We start from the raw sequence: 22163 nt of genomic DNA on the forward strand, positions 1-22163 counted from the left end.
AAGGCATGTAGAGAGATTGATCTTCTCAGGACGTGAACATGGAAAAAAGTATGAGAAGCACAACACCACCATCACATAAAAAACCAACTCACCGGTATTAGGATAAGCTTCAGATAAACTTCTAAGACGTTCTCACCACCCTGCATTTAGCAAAGACAGAAAGTCTGCCTATTCATCTGGTACTCAGGCCATTTACTCGTTGGACAGAGAACATAAGGAGCAATGGACTTGAAGAAGCAAAGAGGCTCTCCCTACGTGATGTATGGATGTAAAACAGGTACTTCTCAAAGTGTAACTCCTGGAAAGCAGAAGGTTCTCTCACCATATACTTGGGTTCATATGCAGAATACAGCAGCAGCCATTCTCAAGAGATGAAATTCTGCTGAAGATATTTAAGTAATACAATAACAACTGCAACTGCTGCTTCAACATTTATAGCAATAGCTACTTAACCTTTTTGATAAGTAGGTTTTGGGGTTTTTTTGGTGTGGAAATCTGCATTATTTCTAATAATTACTACTCCTTGCAACTTGACAAAAGTTACATTCTGAGAAAGGAAAGGACTTAGTACATGCCTGTAAACGTAAGGTGCTCAGGCACTTTCAACATGGTGCTTAACATGCTATCTCTGGGTCTGAAATGAAAGCTGTGCACCTCCTGAATGTCTGACCGCTTGCGTTCATGGGTGGAAGCCGCCCTCCTCCATTCTCAGCACAGCTGCTGCACCTTCGTCACAATCCAGCCCAATCCAGAGAACCGAGCTACCTCACCTGCTGTGCTTCATTCCACAGGTGGGTCACCCTGAAGACCGCGGCCAGTTTCTTCACTTCTTCAAGAAGGTCCACAGTAGAGCTGGTTGCTTTCAAATCTGGACAAGAAGGATTCTCAGAAGGGGTGCACAATAAAAATCAGAGTTAGAGACAGCACCGAGCTATAGACGATCGGTGGATCCAAGGGCCCTTCAGGACAAACAGACAAACAAAGCCCTTCTCCGGAAGGGCTATTTAAATGGGCTGCCTTCCCTTCCTTCAGTTCTTCATTGAAATACACGGTGTGAGTATTAACTGAGCTATCAAAACAACAAAGAGGTAAAAGGTTGTCAAACTAAAACCTCATCTTGGAAACATCTGAGAAACATTTGGATTTTATAATTTTCCCCTCACGACTGAAGCGACTTAGCAGCAGCAGCACCTTCCACAAAGGTGATACGATAGATCAGAAAGTAATAACTACAAATCCAAAGTTTTAGAGTGAACCAGGTACTATGGCATTAGAAACAGTGTAAATACTAAAGAAAGATCACTTTATCATCTTAAATTAGTGAGTTTGAAAAGGATACACTAAGAGAAAGAGATTGGTCCAGTTCTAATACTGGGGATGTTTAGCTTCTTCTGGTCTTTTTTGCATACACTGAACAACATGCTCCAAATATAAATGCCTTCTTTTAAACAGTCAGTATCCTTACTAGGTAGGTCTACGCAACTCCAAAAATCATATATAATCACAGAAAATACTTTCAGTGTTACAATAGAAATGGGCAAAGTAATGAGAACAAAATTTCAATGTTTACATAGTTTGTATTTCATCTATGAACTCTAATTTCTGATTAATCTGAGATTTAACTAGTTGTGGACACAAAAATGTTTAATAAGCTCATAGGTCTGTATTAAATATAACTTGTGAAGTGAAAGTCACTCAGTAGTGTCCTTTCTTTGGGACCCCATGGACTATACAATCCATGGAATTCTCTAGGCCAGAATACTGGAGTGGGTAGCCGTTCTCCTCTCCAGCAGATCTTCCCAACCCAGGGATCAAACCCAGGTCTCCTGCATTGCAGGCAGATTCTTTACCAGCTGAGCCACAAGGGAAGCCCAAGAATACTGAAGTGGGTAGCCTATCCCTTCTCCAGTGGATCTCCCCAACCAGGAGTTGAACCAGGGTCTCCTGCATTGCAGGCAGATTCTTTACCAACTGAGCTATCAGGGAAGCTGAGAAAATGTCACACATAGACAGAAGCTCACCTACAAGCCTTTGGTCAGTGTTCTCTTGGTGAATTCCCTTCTCCATTCTCTTCCAAATCCCACTTAATGATGCAGCACATTTCTGTGTGGCAGCCCACTCCCACCCTTTTAACTATCCTCCCCCAACACACACACACACACACACGTCACACCCGTCCTCCTTTTCTTTTTAATGTATTCTGTGCACAGCATTCTTGACTTTCTTTGTACTGTGTAGTTACTTGTGGATGTGGACAAATCTTCAGGTGAACAAGACAGGCTGTGTAAGGAGAGGCCAGTCTTCCAAATGGGTTCACGCTTGGTGCCTATATGGTATTTGAAAATATTCATGAGTATTTCTGGGGGTTAGTATCAACTACTTCATCTTAATCTAAACCTTTAGTTTTTTAAACTAAAAGTAGTAGTAATAATAATGAGCTTGAGACCCTAAGATTGTGACCTGTCTTCATTCAAAGCAGAATAATGCTAGTCAGCACACTTTTAATATTCAAGGTATTTTACTATATGAATCCTGTGCAAATTGTCACTCCATATATATGTTTAGAGAGAATAAGACGGTCCAGTCAATTCCTCTATCAACCCAACTATTCATATAGGCAGTGTCTTTATTGTATATTATAACTTCCATGTTGCTTCAGAAAGGAAATGGACAATTTCATGGATAGGAGAACATCATTTATTAACCTAAATGATACTGATGTTGGGCTGAAAATTACACAAGTGAGTTAATCAATCCAAAGAAGGAAAAGCAGGACCTCTGAGAAGGACACAGCAGATCCACTCTTCTGAATTGTAAAGGGGTTTGCAACAACTCCAGCAAGTTAGCTGGATGCCTGCCTCTTGGCTGCCATGGCTCTTACGACACTGCAGCCTTGTAGGGTGGCTTGCCTGTTCTCATTTCTAAGTGACAGTTTCCAAGAAGGTCAACAGCCATGTACTGCTCCTTTTTACAGACCCAGGAAACAGCATAAGTATGCACATAATCAATAAACCTGTGCTGAGCAGCCAAAAAAAACTTCTGTTTACTTCTATGAACCAGAACACTGGGAGGGTTCATTTCAGCAACCCCACATCAACAGTCTGTCTATATTAACAGTGTAGATGTTTTAATCCTTTCAACCTGAAAGGAGTGGAGACCAGTTTTGGAAGTCTTCAGAGAAAGAATATAAAAAACAGTAAAGAAAAAAAAATGAACCACTTTCTGAAATAACTGAGGCTAAAAATGCTCTTCACAACAATTGTTATGATTTTAGCAATATTTTTCTCTTCTACCGTTTGAGGATCCTCTATGGTAACAGAGGCAAATAGGATCAAGATCACTGTTTCTCTCTTTTTTTGTATCTTCTACCTACAAGGCAAACACATAGTGTTCTGGAACTATATTAAAATTTCAACATATTATTAATGTGGATGCATTTTATTTCTAGGTAATCCTTTCAATAGAAGTTACAAGTGTGTACTACATTTTGAACAGCTTAAAAAGTAAGGCTAGGACACTTGCAATCTATTTTTTTAAAACAGGTTAAACTGCTAATACATTTCCTCAAATCAGAATATAATAATGTAAAATGATGTTAAGATTAAAAATTTATATCAGCTGCTCTAACACTGCATTATGACACCCTGGATGATTTGAAAGCAGAAGGTGAGAGGGGATTCTAAGAAAAAAATATGTTTCCTCAAGCACACCAAGTAGAGTCACAAAACTTATACTGAGAATTTTCCCCCTATCTGTTCAAATACAAAAGAACTGCTGACACGCAAACCAGTCAAAATACTGATAACCATGCAAGAGGAGAGAGGTGAGGGGAGGCTGTTCCAACATCACAAAATTAGAGTATTAAATTCATATAATAAAAAAGGGAGTATGGAGATTTGAGATTAATTGCATGTTGGAAGAAAAGGAATTGTCTTGTCACTCAGCTAAGCTCTTGACTACCAAGTTGTGAATTCAGGACAATTACTTTTAGACTGGCTTTTTACCAAAAAAGCTGACAGATACAATCAAATTAGAAGAAGCCATTTAGTACACTTGGGTTAAAAAAAAAAGAAAAAGAAAGTACTTCATTATCGTATTTCTTAAGTTCTACAGAAGTAGAATCTTTATATAAAAGATGAGCAAGACACCTTTTTTCGTCCCCCAGAGATCTCTTAAGGATGTGTTACCACTGTTGAATATATACGTGAAACCACCAGCAGAGTTCATGATATGGACACATGTACTATATACAGCAACCTAACCTAACGAAAATGGAGTTTCTCTGATTTTACAGATGAGTCTGACAATCTGGCACTAGCAACAAAAGTAAGTTTCACTCAACAACAGTTGATGCTATGGGTGAATTAAATCTTGTTAGTGGCAGCAGAGTAAGTTATCTTCCTTCTATTTGGTTTTCTTTAGCTCAAGTAAATGTGTGAGGACAATTTCCATTTGTTTTTATAAAAAAAAAAGTTGATGGTTATTAAGTTGGAGGTATAGAACGATGTCAGCATCCAATTACTTTACAACTAGCCAATGAAAGCACACATCCTTATACGAATTACTCATGAAGTAATATCTGAAAAATAAGAAGAAGCTGTCATTGAAAGAAAAATTTTTGCATGTTCTACTTCAAATAACATGCTTTTCGGAATCTGTTCAATAACACTGCTTTCAATGAGAGCTCTGAGGTAACCTCTTTTAGCTCAAGAGAGCAAGTTTATTAGACTGAGCACAGGAGCCCCCAAAAATGTATAAAGACCTACTCACCACACTGTTCTTTCCCTTCAACTTTGTTTATTGATGTACTGAACATGAAAAAGTACAAAGAATCCAAACACAAAAGAAAACATGTACAGCCTCTTAAATACTCAACAGAATATATTTTCTATTCCAACAGATGTGAATTAAGTCATACTGTACAACTTCAAATAAATACCAGCCTTACATTTTATTAAGTGCTCTGATAAACACAGTGAAGTGAAGCACAATTTGCATGCCCTCTCATCAATGCCTTGGTTTGCTACAGTAGTATAGGAAAGAAGCATGTAGCTGCTGTTTTCCCGTGAGGGGAAACCTTATTTTTTTTTAAGTATATACATGTATTTTGTTTTTTAGTTTTTTTTTTTTTTAAACGCAGGTTAACTCTGACAATCTAAATGCACCTAAGGATATGAGAAAGTGCTAAGCCAATTGATTTCTGAATAGCATTGAGTGGGTCAGCATGAAAACTCGCTTATTCACTTTAGCACGCGCCTCACAGTATATGTACTGTACTATACTGAAAAATTTTATAACTACAATTTTAAATAATAAAAAATAAAACAACGCAACCGCAAAGATAATGTACAACTATGTTATGCATAGCACATTGCCTGTTCTAAGGGGAAGCATGTGAGCATCTCAGTTTATACAAAAAGCAGGACGTAACTATATAGTTCTCAGTGCATCCTGATGAAGGCATTTTTACCTTCAGCTTTTTTGAAAATTTATTATAAGCTAGATGCTAATCAGAAAATATTTTGTATTTTTTAAAATTTCTTTCATACATGGTAAAGACTTATTTTATTATTTCCCCAAATAGTGGTTTAAGCATCATACAAAGTTAAATTTCAATAGCATACAGATATTTATGATTTTTGTATGAAAAATGTAAGGAAATTTGTTCAAAACCTATGGTTATACTCATTTTTTTTTTTACCACAAACATATTTATAAACGAAAATGTAGCATCACCATAAACAGCAGAAGCTAGACTATCTACAGACAAAATTAGCAACAAATCTGATGCACTGTAAATCCAAGTCCTCAGGACAACAAAAGTGATTAAGCAAGACCTCAAGTAACAATGTTAATGCCATTTACAAAGGAAAAAACTGATACAAAAACATTTAAAACCTGAACATCACTTGGCATGTAAGGGAAAAAAAAAATCAAATTAGCTGAAAGGTTCATAAACACAAGGTCTTATTTACATTACACAAAGCTCAGGTGTTAGCCTTGAACGTAACTTTCAAAATACCTTCAAATATATCCAACTCAGATCACTTTTGCCGATTTGCTGCAGTACAAATCATGTGCAACATCTTTTTTTCCTTAAGACAAAACAATTCTTCAAACAATACTGCAAGTACATCACTAAACACCATGAGCTCTATCTGAAGGGATTTCTTTAGGAAGAACAGATTTTTTTTCCCCCATCTCTTGGTAATTTAAATTTCTTGCCTGCTCTTATATATTCTTTTGTAAATTTTTTTTATTTGTTTCAAAATCACAAATCAATGTGAGCCACCTATCAGGTAATAACCAGGATGATCAGACGCTACACTGGTGATTACAAAAACGAAACCAGCAGTGTTTCCCCCATTGATTCTACTCCTTTCATACAAAGATCTCAAAAGTATTTTCTACATCATAAATCTTTCTAAATTTTCCAACCACTGCAAATTTCCTGGTAAATTTTAAAAGCTCACTAGGTGTCATATGAAGAGATTTCTCAAAGTATTCAAGTCAAAATATTTGTTCCAGGACCAGTAAAAAGTTTCTCCAAATTTTCTTTTTTATAAAAATAGATGCTTTTTTTAAACCCACATCAAAGAGGCTCTTATCTCTTTGGCAAGGTACTGCTTTACGAAAAGTTCTCCAGTATTCTTACAATAAGCGTTTATAATGTAGCCCCCCCTTCCCCAACCCAAATCATAATTACAAAATAAATACTGTTTTTAACTTCATAAATAAAAATGTAAACTTCAAAATACTTTTCTTAGACATAACAGCAATGCTTTAAATGTAAACCAAACACAAAGCTAATCAGAAAAAGAAAAAAAGGAGGGGGGGAAGGACACAACCAACTGAAGAATTACAACACAAAGCCTCAATATTTACTCACAGGTTCAAGGCAGTTATGTAAAAAGAAAAGAAATGTCTTCCCTTAGCTGAAACACTTTAAAAGGTCCACCTTCTTCAAAGAAGGCAATAAAATGCAATGTGACAGGTAAAAACCCTGTACCTCTTGTCCATATTCAAACATAAAAGATATTTTAAGAAGTTTTAATTCAAATACTAGCAATAAAAAATCTCACATATTTCTTAGGATGCTAAGTAGTCGTTTTATCCCCATCTCAACACTGACTTACAAAGACATTTACTAATGTATAAAGTTTCTCTTAACTTGCCTTTGTTGTATAGTTTTCATATATAAATGGACTGAGGACAAGAGCTCATTAGGCTTTGTGCGTTTTGTTTGTCTTAAAGGAGACCTGCAGTACTCTGTCTCCCAGACGGTATCCATTGAGGCTAGCTATCGCCATGGCAGCCTCATCATAGTTTGTCATAGTCACAAATCCAAAACCTTTGCATTTATTGGTGTTAAAGTCACGGATGACCTTCACGTTGGTGACAGCTCCAAAAGGCCCAAACATTTGCCACAGGATACTCTCATCTGCATCAGGAGCCAGGTTGTACACAAAAATACACCACCCTGTTCCTGGGTGCCCAGGGATATTAATTCCAGCCAAACTGGTCATTCCATCAATGGTCATTGGAGAAAACCTACTGAACAAAAGAGGAAACACACACATACACACACAAAACAGAAACAGAGGTTGGTTACAGCGATGGATTTCTTTCTTTCCCTAACTCCCCTCCCCTCAACAGATACACACAACTATTTGATGTTTCAACCAAAGTCCATATGTGGCTTGCAGCAGCATGCTATACTATCATGATATTCACAAGTCATGAAATGGCCATTATATGCTGTATTGAGTAATACTATCCACTAGAGAAAATGAAATATATTTGGAACTGGTTTCACCAACTTAAGCGGATTGGGAGCAGGAAGGACCAACACAGACATAAACATGCTTAAACGCTGCAACACAACAGAAAATAAATAATGAGGTTTTTAAACACCAGGTGGCATCAAGTGGTATAAAAATACTCTTTGAGTCAACCATGCTTCAAGAAACAGCTTTTCATTAGGTTGTACATGCAAAAGAAAACCCGACACAAACTTATGATGGCTGTCACTCCCCAAATCAAAGAAACTACTCAATTATGGGAAGGGATTATGAGTGTCATGAACCTCTATCATTACCTCTTTACTCCATAAGCCATATTGAGCAGATTGTCCAACCTGCAAAACATACATTCAGCAAACTTCAGTTTTTAACTTTTCCCCTTGAGGTCCAAGAAAGCTGGGCTCGTTACTGCCATCTTCCAAGGGGGCTGTTTGTATGTTAACTGTATGTGAAGTCTCAAACTAATGGGTCTTCTTACATTTCTGAGCAAATGGGAACCACTACCATATGACAGTAGCTCTTCCAATCTCTAGGTCAGTGCAATGCAGGGAAATCATTGCTGGTCATCTCAGAAAACCCTTTTGAGAGGAAATGCGGGGGCTGTGAAATAGTTAGCATTTGGGTTCTCACCTTTGCAGGCAAGGTCTAAGCACGCCACATACATCTACATAGTCTTTGTTACTCTTAGCTTTCACAGCTGTTGGCTCCTGAGTACTCGCCCAAGGCCAAAGGGTTTAGAAAGCAGTGGCACTGACACTCAAATTCTGCAGTTTACACAGAATTTCACAATTTCCCTTAAACCTCCCATATACAAAGGACTTTCATTTCTAAAAATCAAAGTGTAACTAGTACAGATAAAAAGAACCTTATACACAACCTCAGCCAAACCTCCCATTTCTCAATATGCTCAACTAAGTCCACTGAACGTAAGACTACAGACTCACTGAGCAATAAGGCAAGACTCAGATCCCAGTCTGATGTTTATTTTGATTGTTCTACAAGAAGTGCAGTGCTACTACTCAAGGTCTACGAGATCAGGTAGATACATGTTCCTAGTCCCAATTATTTCTGCACATTTGAATGTTTTATAAAACTGAAAAGAATCAAGCTGATGTAATGCAAACTATCTTTTTAATAAAACAGAGGAACAAACCCCAATGACAGAGGAGTACCTTGTGGTGTGTGTACCTTGTCCCTCCTACCCTCTCAGGAGCAGGGACATTACTAAGCATGGACCATAGCCTGGGTCACAGCAGGTTTACCATCAGTATCTGTTGACTGAATAAAAGCAATGAGGCTGCTAACAGCATCCTTAATTATTTAATCCAGAGTAAGAACTATTAGGAAGGCAGGCTGGGGGGCCTGTCTGCACATGCAAGGGAGCGGGCACTTGTGTGGGAAAAGAGGTTGGAGGGTGGGAGGGTTTTGTTTGGTCAAAGATGCCACACCTTTGCACTCCAAAATAAAGGCCACAAATACCAGAAATAGGGATGCAAACAAAACCACCAACCATAAAGTAATGATACAGATAATTTAATAAAAATGCTGGAATGACCAATACAGAGTGCGTTTGGCATGTGAATGTGGAATGGAGCAGCTTACTGCAGTCTCCTTCCAAAGCACTCGATGATCCCGAAGCTGAGGCACCAAAGCAGAGTCACGTCATCATGCACGCTCTGCCACCATCAGCTAGGATAGGATGCCAGCCCAAAGTCCAGAGACAGGAAACTCCCGAGTCAGTTTCCAGTACTTTCAAGACAGGGCAGAAACCAGAACTGCCCTAGAAGTGAATTACATGTGTTAAAGGAAGAGATCTCATTTGTCACTCCCCACCCCAGGATTCTCCAGGCAGGAGACTTCTATACTAGGATCTCTGAGGACTCTCTCAATGGGCCTCATATTTACCCTACCTGTGAAACCCTGTATGACACCATGATCCTGACCACCGATATCTTTGTTCAATATCCATTTTAGGAAAAAATCAGTCCTATGGAATTCAAGCAAAGTTACTTAACTCTCTCTCTCCCCTCCTTGCTCTTCTTGACCCTCTCTCCTCTCCCATCAACAAGGAGAGCTGGGAGGAATACAACACCTAAGAATCAGAACCCCAGCAATGCTGAAAAGCCCTTCCTGCACGCAGCTGAACCTGGTGGCTTTCCCTGCTCTCAGCACCCCAACGGGGGCTGGGAGAAGGCTGTGTGAGCTCCAACGGGCCTGCATGTACCCCAGTCCTGCAGCAGCTGGAAAACTGTCAACCAGGTGGTTACCTGAGACACAAGGACCACTCTCACTCTCCAGAATCATATATTTCTCCTCAGTCTGTCCAGGGTTCAGAGACAGCCGCCTTTTGTATATATGCTCTTTTAATGACAGAAACAAATTTTTAAGGGAGACTAAGTTAGTGGCCTCCAGAATGACCCAGGGGGACGTGCCTGATGATGTACAGCAGTGTGGCCAATACACATTAAAGTGTCTGTTAAAAATACACTCTTCATCTTAAAATAATCTTTATTCCTACCGAATCAACACACTGCACCCAATAGCCTCATCAGTCCCAGGCATCACACACTTTCCTGAGGGACAACTTGGCGGTTCTCAAAGGGACAGGGACACAGCCACCGTCCTTCAGCGTGGACACAATCCACTCACAAATAACAGGCTAAGTGGACGTGAAGGATGAGACTGGGAAACCTTGCTGTAACTACAACAACTCTCAAAGGAGAGGTAGATTAAAAGAGATTCCTGCAAATAAACATCAATATCATCATCACCGTCATAATCTGAGAGAGGGTGACACCTGTAAGGAAAGCTGGAGTAAATAAGAAAAAGGAGGGCTGGTTATTCCTGCTGCTCCTAGGATAAGCTACACTGAGGTTAGACAAAATAATCTAACCTGTCTCACATGAAGTCAGTCAAGAAATGTCAAATGATCAAGATCGTAATTCTATGACTCTTGCTTCAAAGGTGTATTACTCAATATTTACTAATTACATATGTGAAAAATGAGTCAGCATGATAATTAGCAAAACACTGATATACTGTTTATTTCATCGTTATCTTTACTGTCTATGTTTGATTCAGGTTTATGAATTAATGAATGTACCAGCACAAGCCCCCATGTGCATATAGTTCATGACTATACGCCTCGTTTCAGACTATATGTGGGCAATATTTTGAATAGAAACATATTCCCATTTCGAAGCTAGATAAGTAGAGAATAAAAAGAAGATATGTGCCTAGTTTCCAAGAAATTCGGCTGACAGACTATGCTAGGGTCTACATGCAGGTAAAGGGAAATGTCGGTCCAAGTCAGAAACAAAAAAATATAAACAGATTGTTAATGGGTTAAGAAAATAAAACTCTGAACTCTACAAATAGTGGTTCTCAAAACCTCTCTAAAGATCACCAACCAAGACTGCTTTGAAGTTAACCCACAACAAGATCATCAATCCATGTCCTTATCTAATTCCTACAAAAGAGAAAACAATTATTCAGGAGGACTGATACCAGTGTTTCCCCAAAGGAGCTGTGACAGTGCAGGAGGCACATGCCTTAAATGAACCTCAAGGGCTGACTTAGACACTCCTTTAAAAATGCATAAAGGCTTCTGGAAGCAGGCACACAGGCCGTTAGACTAGATCACATTTAATAAAACTAAGGCTGCTCCACAAGAAGAGAGATGAAAAAAACTTTGGCTGGAAGTTTAATTCAGATACCGTATCCCAGGAATATACTTAAGGGACTCACAGTAGCCATCCAAATAAATAAGGCTGGTCTTATTCTGAAAACTGCAGTCAATTAGCTAAGCATATTAGATCAGCAGTGCTCATGTTAAAATAATTTTCTAATTATTCATACAGGTTGACTGAGCCATAAACACCATAAGTCCACTTTTAAACTTAACTCTTACTACATAGATTTTAATTTTTTAACCTTAAAAGATACAGTACATTTCATAAATATTAAAAAATATCCCTGACTATTAATATTTATAACTTGTATTCTCCAATCTCTCTCAACTACCGAGATACTATAATAATATAAAAACATAGTGCAAATTTTCTAAATGTCGGCAAGAAGCTGACAAACTCAAGGCTAAGAGCATTAGAACACAGATATGAGGAACAAAAGCTCTAAGTAATGAACCAGGCCTGAACTACAGAAGAGCAAAATACCAACAAAGCAAGCCAGTCCTTCCTTCATGAGATGAAAGAAGAAGATTCAACCTTAATTCAATAGAGGAAGGGGAAAAAAAATCAAGGTAATAACAGACCAGGTTCAGAGATATTAAAGAAAAACAGCCAAACACACATCAGGCTAAACTTGAACCCTAGGAATAGAAGCTCTCAATTTCCTGTAACACTGAATCTAGACCAAACGCCTTCACTGAGCTCAAAGACTAGTTCATAATTTATTATCTGAAGATGGATTATGAGAAGAATGGGAAGTGAGGTGACAGACACAAGAGTTAAGAATCTGAAAGGACAATAAACATCTTTCTCATTTTCTGAAACCAAGTTTCCCTTAAAATTTACAGACAACTCTTATTCCCTTTTCCCAAAATTAATTTTTAATAGGAGCGAAGGGAAGGAAGAATCTCTAAAATTAATTACAGATGGAACTAAATGATAAAACACAGAATGGGCAATATTTTAAAAATAATATTAAGTCTGACTACCAGAACAACCTGTAAAGTTTTACCCAATAAAAAACATTTTTTAATTAAACAAAAAACCAAACACATACCATGTATGGAGGGGGGTATATCAAATTGAGAACAATAAAATAGTTAGACAACCTAATATCTGAGTCCCCTACAAGTCTTGCCGTTTCAGTAATCAGGCATTCTCCTGAAGATACTATCATTTCAGTCCTCTTGCCCAGCCTTTCTCAGAATTCAATCTTGATTTTAAGAGCACAGTTTTACTCAATAACTACCATAAGACAAAAACCAGAGCTTAAATTAGGAAACATCAAAAATAACGATTTAAACTCACAGAGCTTTCTTCTAACATCTAACGTGGTATTTTCAGTGTTAAAATCAACCAGTAAGAAAGAACTCTCCTGTACCTAAGATCAGAATTCTTTACTGGGCCTCAAAGAGCTCTGGGGTTAACTGGATAGGCTGCCCAAGAAAAATCTCTAAAATTCCTTCATTCATGTCTGTGCTAAATTAAAAAAAAAAAGTTTACCCACTTAAGATGCCACAGAAGAAACCTACAAGCAGAGCTAAGAAACGACTTTGTGAAATTTCTGTTTCCACAAAGGCAGCTCCATCCATCTCTTCCTCCAGCCCAATCACTACCACCAACCACCACAGACAAAAGTGGCAGTGTTTCCTTTCTGCCAACGCCTTTTAACCGTGCAAAGCTGAAGCAGAGCGAAGTGATCGCCAGGCTCAGTCAACTGGGTACCAAGTCATCCAGTTCCAGATGAAGCCTCCTGACAGTACAACTTTTTCTCCCAAGGCAAAAGCCACCTCAAGTAGGAACTGAACATGATGTTTACAGAAAACTTCTCTTTCACACCTCAGGTGAGGTAACTGAAGTTTAAAGAAGACATTTGAGTGATTTTTATCTTTACTCTCTTCAGCATTCTAAATACCCGAATGAAAAAAAAATGCATGTGATATAAGCTAGAAAACATATAAATCTTTATTAAGTTAAATTTGTGATAATATTTTTGATAATTAACTATTATGCCCCAGCAAGCAAATAATGCACTTGTGATAAAGAACAGAACAAAAAATACTAGCATGGATGTTAGATGGCATTATGGCTGCAGTATACCATATGGCCAAAAAGGATCTTAAAAATGTTCGAGAAAATAAAAACTACTTATGTATCTGTGCTCTGTTTAACATCTAAAAGTCACCATTCTCTTCACATGCAGATTAAGGAATTTTTTAAAAAAATGACTAGATTTGGTTGGTGCCCCAGTATTAGAATAAAATTTGAAAAATTAGAATATTTAACCTGTCTATGAGATAGAATGTCTTCTTTGGACTAAAAATGCATGGTCATTCCATGGACTATAGAGGTTAGAAAACTACCACCCACAGGCCAAATCCAGACTGCCATCTGTTTCTCTATAGCCCAAGAGCTAAGAATGGTTTTTACATTTTTAAAGAGTTGTTTTTTTTTTTTTTTTAAAGACATGCATCAGATACTGTGACCACAAAGCCTAAAATATTTACTATCTGGGCCTTTACAGGGGTTTGCCAACCTCTAAACTGCAAAGATTAAAAACTTAAAATGGGAAGATGAATCCATTTATAAAAACATAATGTAACCATATAAGTTATATATCCTTAGTTGTGCACATATTATAAAACCAAGTAACTGAAAGAGCTTGACCTAAAAATTAAAATACGAGGAAAAGACCTTCTCAAGTAAAAAACGAAAAGAGGGAAATCAGAAGCAATGGAAACAATCAGGAAGACCCCCAATATTCTGCAGGTCAGTGTTTCTCAGCCTCAGCACCACTGACGTTTGGGACCAGATAGTCCCCTGGTGTTGGGGAGCTTTACTACTGTACACTGCAGGATGATGGGCAGCACCCGTGGCCTCTACCCCTGAGATGCCAGTCATCCCCACCCAGCTGATGCCGACATCAATGTCTCCAAACACTGCCAACGCTCCCAGAGGAGCAAAACTATTCCCGATTGAGAACCACTGCCTGCCGCAGGTTACTGAACTTTCACCCCCACCTTGGATACTCCGCAAAAGACGCTATACCCCAAGTAGGTTTTCCCTGTGCCCATAAGAAAAAGAAAGAAAACAACAATAATAGCAAACCAGAGATCCTGTCTTATAATAAAAGTGCTGGACAGCGAACCTGAGAGCTCTGGTTTGAGCAGCTGGGCATAAGAAGTAGACTGGACTTACCTAAAGCGCTGTGCCTGCTGAGCTAGTGGTCCTGGATACCTTCTGTTTGGAGACTGGTACAGCTGGGAAAGGATGGCCTGATTGGTCTTTTGGCTTGGGTTATTAGCAAACTTTACAGTGATTGGCTCTGTGGCACCGGGAGGTTTCTGGCCATTTAGGCCTTTGATAGCTTCTTCTGCCTCAATCCGCTTGTCAAATCGAATAAACCCTACACCCCTTGATATGCCTAAGGTAGATGTGGGTAAGGATTTGGGAAAGAGGGAGTGGAAGGAGACAGGAGGGAGAGAAGAAAGGATACATTAATTTTCCCTTCTCAAGAACGTTTTCACCCACATGTAACATCTGCCACAAAAATCACACCAGGAGAAAAGCTTCGCCTTTGCTTAGTAGCAATTCAGTCTAGCATTTCAATTTTGTATTTTTAAATACATGAAATGCATTAATTAAATTAATGCACTTTAAAGTCCATTACCACATGCTACCAATAAGCCAGGAAGAAGAAAGCACACAAGTATGTCCATGTTTCTTTTCCCCACCTTCTTCTCTCCCTCTCATGCATTATTTAATGATGTCAACTGTATGACTGACTTGTACTTTTCAAATTATGCTACTGGACAAACAGTTCAGAAAAAAGGGCACAGGAGCTCTTTCTCTTGGAACGAGGAGAAGAGAACCAAGCATTTGCTAAAAATGCTAAAAAGCTATGCTAAAAATATATGCACAGGGGTAGAAAAACATATTTCAGCTACACTTTTAAATAGTAAAATTCTACTTAATTATACAGGCTACCGACCCTTTGAGAGAAATGCCTCAAGAGGTTTTTCTGGTTCCCTGAAGCTCCCCCACTGCTTTTAACTGACTCTTCTTTATTAGAGAAATAATATTATATGGAGAAAAAGAGGGAAAAGAGGAGGTAAGAGTAAAATTAAACAAGACAGAAGTAAGCCTCAAAGCTTACTTTCTTTGGCAGCATTACTTCTGGCTACAGAATGCTATTCCCCAGCTCACGCTTGCCCCACCTTGAGAGACCAGAAGGGGGGAAGCAGAAGGATGGCCAAGTACCTGCCCAGCTTTTGAGAAATGGCAACGAGAAACCCATTCCATTTAATTAGCTTAACAGACTTTTTGGGGCGGCCAGAGCTGGGCATCATGGGATCAGCAGCTGTACGGAAAGACTTTCTTGGCAAAACAAATCAGTAGTAGCAGTACTAACTTGGGACTAGCAGCAGGAAAAGCCTAGATGATTCAGTCATTGAGGAACAGTGAGAAGCAATTAAGAAAGGTAAGCTAAGAAAAAGCATTAGACCATTATGATTTATAGGAACTTTATAATCAATACTGTGTAAGTGAATGGCTCAGAATTTTATTCTAAGGTAGGTAAGGCATTTTTTTCCCCATATGCACTATCTCAGCCCCTATCACTTCACCTTCCCTATTTTTACGCTGTACCTGCTGCGTGCACATTACTGCATGTGCACACACATGCTGCATGCTCCTGATGGCTGAATAACAAAATTGCAGGATTTTTTCATTTTAGGTAAAGTGGACAATTCATACTGAAGTCTTAAGTGTAAAGATGAAATGGTGAAATGACACCAAATCTATCCTTTCCATTATCTATTGAGCATGAATAACCCCTAAAACTATTATTCCGTAAGGAAAGCCTTAGATGGGCAGTGAAACAGCCTCAGTTTAGGATGAGTCACCTAAACCTATGGTCCTCAAACCTGAGCATGCATCAGAACAGCCTAAACGGCTTGGTAAAATGGCCACTCTAAGAGTTTTATTCACTAGGTTTAGGGGCCCAAGTCTGCATTTCTAACAAAGTTCCAGGAGGGTGCCTTTGCTGCAGGTGCAGAACCACACTTAAGATACACTGACTCAATCAGGAGGTGACCAGGTAGTCTACCTGTGAGCCTACACCCTCAGGATGGACCTGCAGCTGAGAAATGGCTTTCTGCATCACAGGTGAAACTGACTTTTGATTCAGGTCCTCACTGAGAACGGATGAATTAAAAAGCATGAATACAAACAAAACTAAAGGCCTTTTTATTTTGCTCTAAACAAATATATTTGGACTGTTAGGCCTGGACTTCTATTCAACCTCATTTGCCATCTGTGTGTACAATACACTGTGATAGAATGTATGAAAACCATGAAACGTAGCTAAGAAGACCACATTTTTATATACCCTCACTGGACTAATTCTCTCCATACAGTAAAATCTACAGGCCCCTCTCCCAAGCATATGGATGATGGTAGATACCACTATACTCAGAGCTCAGAAGTATGGTGTTCGGACTCTGTAAGAAGCTCATGACCAGCACAGAGGAATATAACAAAGGATGCTTCTGATTAAGTTCTGATCAACTAAATTGATCATTAGTTGAAGAATTAAAAAAACTGGCCTAATTGTATTCTGTGGTCCGTCGTTTCTTTAAAAATATAATCACAAATTATAAGGCACAACTATTTCCACTGGGACTCTAATTATGAGAGACAGAAAAGGAGAGAGAAAGACAACAGGGATAGTGAAGGAGGGAAGACAGAAAGAAGAATCACACAGAAAAGAGAAAAATCTATTTTCTTTAAAAAAAAAAAAAAAAAAAAAGACTACTCACAGAATCTTAAAGTGACTGCTTTAGTATATGGCACTACAGGTGATTTTTTCCCCCTGCTTAGCATGCTTCTTTAATTTTAATATGTTTTAAAAAGAATATTGCTTTTATAATAGAAAAATATACCTTTACTTTATTTTTAAGATCCATAATCAAATCTGTATTGCTAGTTTTTCTTTAACTGAAAGCTTTAGCAGAAAGAGCTCCCTTACACACAAAGTTTCCTTCCACACAAAGTTTTTAATAAACATATTGGTCTTCTTATTTTGGTTTGGTTAAAAGTAACATGAGATTAAAATTAACTTTTAACACTTAAAATTTCAAACTCTTATGCATGCCTATACAACACAGCATGGACCTGAAAAAGTCTGAACAGCAATCACTAGTGTAGATGTAGTGGAATTCTCCCTTGGAGAATTAGGAGCATTAAACTATGTTTTTCACAAAGAGTAAGACTGTTACTTAATGCTTCATAAGGAGGTTGGGAGCTTTTTTCATGCAGCAGCTTAGAAATGAAGGTTATTAATTTGTAATAATTATTTTGAATAACTTATATGCAATAATTATAAATTTATTATAAGCCACAAAACAGGCTCCAAACCTGACCTTTGGGGAGGAAATGACTCAAGCTTGCTCACTACAGTATCTATGCTTACCCATGCATATCTATGAACAATCCTATCAGAAAATTGCATTTTCTGGCCCATAGATATACCTTTGATGTATTCTAGAGGCAAGACTTTTGTATGAGAAGGCAGACTATTTCACCATCTGCCAGTCAGAGCAGAGGCTGCCTACTTACCAGTGACCTGGTCAACAAGAATACGAGAAGTAATAATGCGTCCATATTGTGAAAAAAGTTGCTCCAACTCCTTCTGGGTCATTGTTTTTGGAAGTCCACTGACGTATAAATTAGCATCTCTGATGGAAGCTGAACTTGGGCGAGCATAGGAAACCTGGAAAAGAGTAGCGAAATGTACATGCACACTCAGTGACTTTCCTTCCAAAATTGGAAAACTGCCTCAAGTTAGCTTTTCCATAAGGAGCATACAACAAGACATTCAAGCGTGTCCAGTATGAACTGTTTCACTCCTTTCTGGAGAAACTCTTGACAAGAGAAACACCATTCCCCTGGGTGAAGAGAAGGGCATATCTACCCCAGGTGTGTAAGTGTTCAAAACTGACCAGTGGTGCACACAGAGGACTCCTTGTAATAATCTGTCCTCCAGGGGGCCAACCTCCTAAACTAGCGATTTAGGCTCAATTTGAATGCTCAGGCTTAAGGATTCTAAATTCATCTGACACATTTGTGTGACCTGTTTTTGGGCCTCCCATTTCACCGGGGGTGGGGGACCGTACAAACTTTCTAAAGAACTTAAATATGCCCTTTTCTGAAATTATTTAGCAATTTCAGTTAAACCCTGTATTATTTAATAAACACATTGTAAATAAACATCTTGAAGCAGATTATCATTAAGAAAAAATAGCTATCATCCTTAAATTCTGAGATGTATGAATGGACTGTATCTCCTGCATCCTTTGTCTGTTGTCTTATCCACAAATCTCTTCAATCTTGATTAAAAAGGCCTTAAGTCCATCTATTGATTTATTGACTTTACATGCCCTTTCAAAAGGCTTCCCACCTTTGAGATAGAGTGTCTAAACTTCTACCAAGACAGAATAAGCCCGTGTGTATTTATCATCAGCACACCTTACATACACTCCAGGAGGGAAGGAGTTAGAGCTGCCCCTCTCATCACTGCATCCTCATCATCTTGGCACATTGCATGTGCTAGAGTATCTGCTGAGTAAAGCCAATCTAGTACCCCAGTGGTCCCACAATCTGTTGTGGATCCACAACAGTTCACAAAGCACACAGCAGTCAAGGGAGAGTTCATCAAGTCACTGAGATCTTGCCCAAATTGTGATCGATACCTCTTTGCCTATAACACCTCTTTGCCAATTTTTAAGTCAGCTCTGAGTCTCATGTGCTATTTTGACCCCATTTCCTTTAGTTTAATAGTAAGCTCTTCTAGACTGACTACAAGGACAGAAACTTCACAGCATAGCCCGTTTGCCAGACCACTGACAAAAATGGCCAAATGAGTCTAGCTCTGGGTTTTATTTGGTGGACTACCATGACAGGTCAACTTCTGCCTATTGATTATAACCATTAGTATCAATCTTTAGGCTTTCATGGTGACTTGGATGGTAAAAAAAAAAATTGCCTGCAATGCAGGAAACTTGGGTTCAATCCCTGGGTTGGGAAGATTCCCTGGAGAAGGGAAGGAGGGAATGGCTACCTACTTCAGTATTCTTGCCTGGAGAATTCCATGGAAAGAAGAGTCTGGAAGGCTACAGTCCATGGGGTCACATAGAGTCAGACATTACTGAGCACATATATTACACTTCTTTACCATCTTGGCCACCAGGGAAGCTCCAATATATAAACAATCACCACAGGTAATCTATATTATTTTTTGGGAGAATCAGCGTTAGTCACTCTAGGATTCAACCATTTCTGTCAATGGTCTGGCAAATGGGGTATCCTGTGAATAATGAAATAATCTCTAATCCACATAAAATTCTGTTAGCACAGAGCCTAAAAACCCGGGTGACTATACTATAAATATTCACCTCTAAATACATCTAAGAATGCAGGTAAAGACCTAGGCCATTAAAGTTGAGGGTAACCTGAGTCCCTTACTGTGCTCCATAATAATTTACTCATGCAGTGACATTCACTGCTTTGAACATTTCAGAGGAGTGTGGGTGGAGTGTTTTAAAAGTTATCCTAAAATATATTTAGGAAAACGGGTTTATATTTAGTGCTTATGTAAAAGCTTTGAAAACATACTTGGGTCAATCATGTTATCCACATTTTTTTTTCTTTCAGTGTCTGGTTTTCAGTTCACACTGCTTCTTTAATTCCAACCTGTACTGACTGTATCTTCTTATCCTCTGAATTCTCAATGCTCTAGCATTTATGGCCTAGATCCAGGAGACCTCCCTTCCCAGGAATAGTTAATTCTAGAGAGCAAACAACTCCCTTGGGAGGTACCTTTGATATACAAACCAGAGGCCACACCTCATCTCCTTTATCAAATCCTCAGACCAAGCCAATATTCTTCCCACTCTGAATCAGCCTAGGGCCAGGTACCAGACAATCAAGTAGAAAGTGAAAGTGTTAGTCACTCCATCCTGTCCCACTCTTTGCAACCCTGTGGACAGCAGTCTGCCAGGCCACCCTGTCCATGGGATTTCCCAGAATACTGGAGTGGGTGGCCAAACCCTTCTCCAGGGATCTTCCCGACGCAGGGATTGAACCCTGGTTTCCTGCACTGCAGCCGGATTCTTTACTGTTTGAGCCACTAGGGAAGCCCTACCACCCCTAGAGCCCAGAGCTGTCAAGAACTATTCAAATTCTCCAATGCTAAACTCACCCAGTCTACCTGTCCTGCCTTGTCCTTAGTTTTCCACCAGGACCCCAAAAAAGGCCCCAGGCCACACTCTGCACTCTCCCCTCTGCCTCCTGGCCATCTCTGGTGCCTGCCCATGTGACCCTGCATGGCATGCTGTACCTCCTCTTTCTGAAATTCTTAAAGTATAAGTTTCCTCCTTCATAACAATCATTTATGTATGTCTTATCTGATTACCCAGGTGCATTTTCAGAACACAGCTACACTAATAAGGCTCCAAGTCTCAATAAAAAACCATCTCAATCCTGTTTTGCACTGACTTTGCCAAAGAATTGGTTCCTATCACCACAGGCAGGACACGGGTGACTCAATCGTACAGAAACTGATGTTGGCAACAATATTTCTATTTAACTTACACTTCAGGGCTTATGGGACTTCACCATTTGGAAAGCATTTTCAGATACAGTATTTTGTGCCTCACAACAACCCTGTGAGGTACGGAGGGCACATATCAGTATCTTATAGCTGGGGAAAGGGATACAGAAAAGGTAGGTAAACACTGCTAATGCTATACACATGTGTTGAACTCTGGATTAAAATTCTGATCTTCTAAATCCTTGTCTTGGGAGTCCATCTTTCACTGTCTTATCTTTTTACCTTTTCATACTGCATAGTGACTGCAGCTATGAAATTAAAAGATGCTTGCTCCTTGGAAGAAAAGTTATGACCAACCTAGACAGCATATTAAAAAGCAGAGACGTTACTTTGTCAACAAAGGTATGTCTAGTGAAAGCTATGGTTTTTCCAGTAGTCATGTATGGATGTGAGAGTTGGACTATAAAGAAAGCTGAGAGCCGAAGAATTGATGCTTTTGAACTGTGGTGCTGGAGAAGACTTGAGAGTCCCCTGGACTGCAAGGAGTCAATCCTAGAGGAAATGAGTCCTTAATATTCACTGGAAGGACTGACGCTGAAGCTGAAACTTCAATACTTTGGCCACCTCATGTAAAGAACTGACTCATTGGAAAAGACCCTGATGCTGAGAAAGATTGAGGGCAAGAGGAGAAGGGGATGACAGAGGATGAGATGGCTGGATGGCATCACCAACTCGACGGACCTGAGTTTGAGTGAACTCCGGAAGTTGGTGATGGACAGGGAGGCCTGGTGTGCTGCAGTCTATGGGGTTGCAAAGAGTCGGACATGACTGAGCGACTGGACTGAACTGAAACCCTTGTCCTTGTCTCCTTGTCCAGTTTTCTTGCCATTAATACCACATAACAGTAACCAGTTTATCAGTGCACTTGTCCTGAGAATTAGAAAAATTAAATGAATCTTAATTGTTTCTTAAATATAAAAACAGTGAAAATGAGGACAGACAGCAGAACAGGATGGCACAGAAATTACAGTTATGTCAAAAGTTATTTTATTTCATTTTTTC

The 22163-nt window shown here is 39.0% G+C and overlaps 1 protein-coding gene across 1 annotated transcript in view; it reads right to left on the reverse strand.

The window, feature by feature from the left end:
* Positions 1-4791: 4791 nt before the first annotated feature.
* ELAVL2 (ELAV like RNA binding protein 2) overlaps positions 4792-22163 on the reverse strand; it is a 141726-nt gene continuing 124354 nt past the window's right edge. Inside the window, exons 4-6 of the mRNA XM_070376139.1 lie at positions 18110-18263; positions 14690-14915; positions 4792-7551 (exon numbers count right to left, since the gene is read on the reverse strand). Coding sequence (XP_070232240.1) covers positions 7224-7551; positions 14690-14915; positions 18110-18263 — 708 coding nt within the window. The 3' untranslated portion in view covers positions 4792-7223. The remainder of the gene's footprint in view (positions 7552-14689; positions 14916-18109; positions 18264-22163) is intronic.

This window comes from Bos mutus, chromosome 8 (genome assembly GCF_027580195.1).
Source record: "Bos mutus isolate GX-2022 chromosome 8, NWIPB_WYAK_1.1, whole genome shotgun sequence".
NCBI classification, from domain to species: domain Eukaryota; kingdom Metazoa; phylum Chordata; class Mammalia; order Artiodactyla; family Bovidae; genus Bos; species Bos mutus.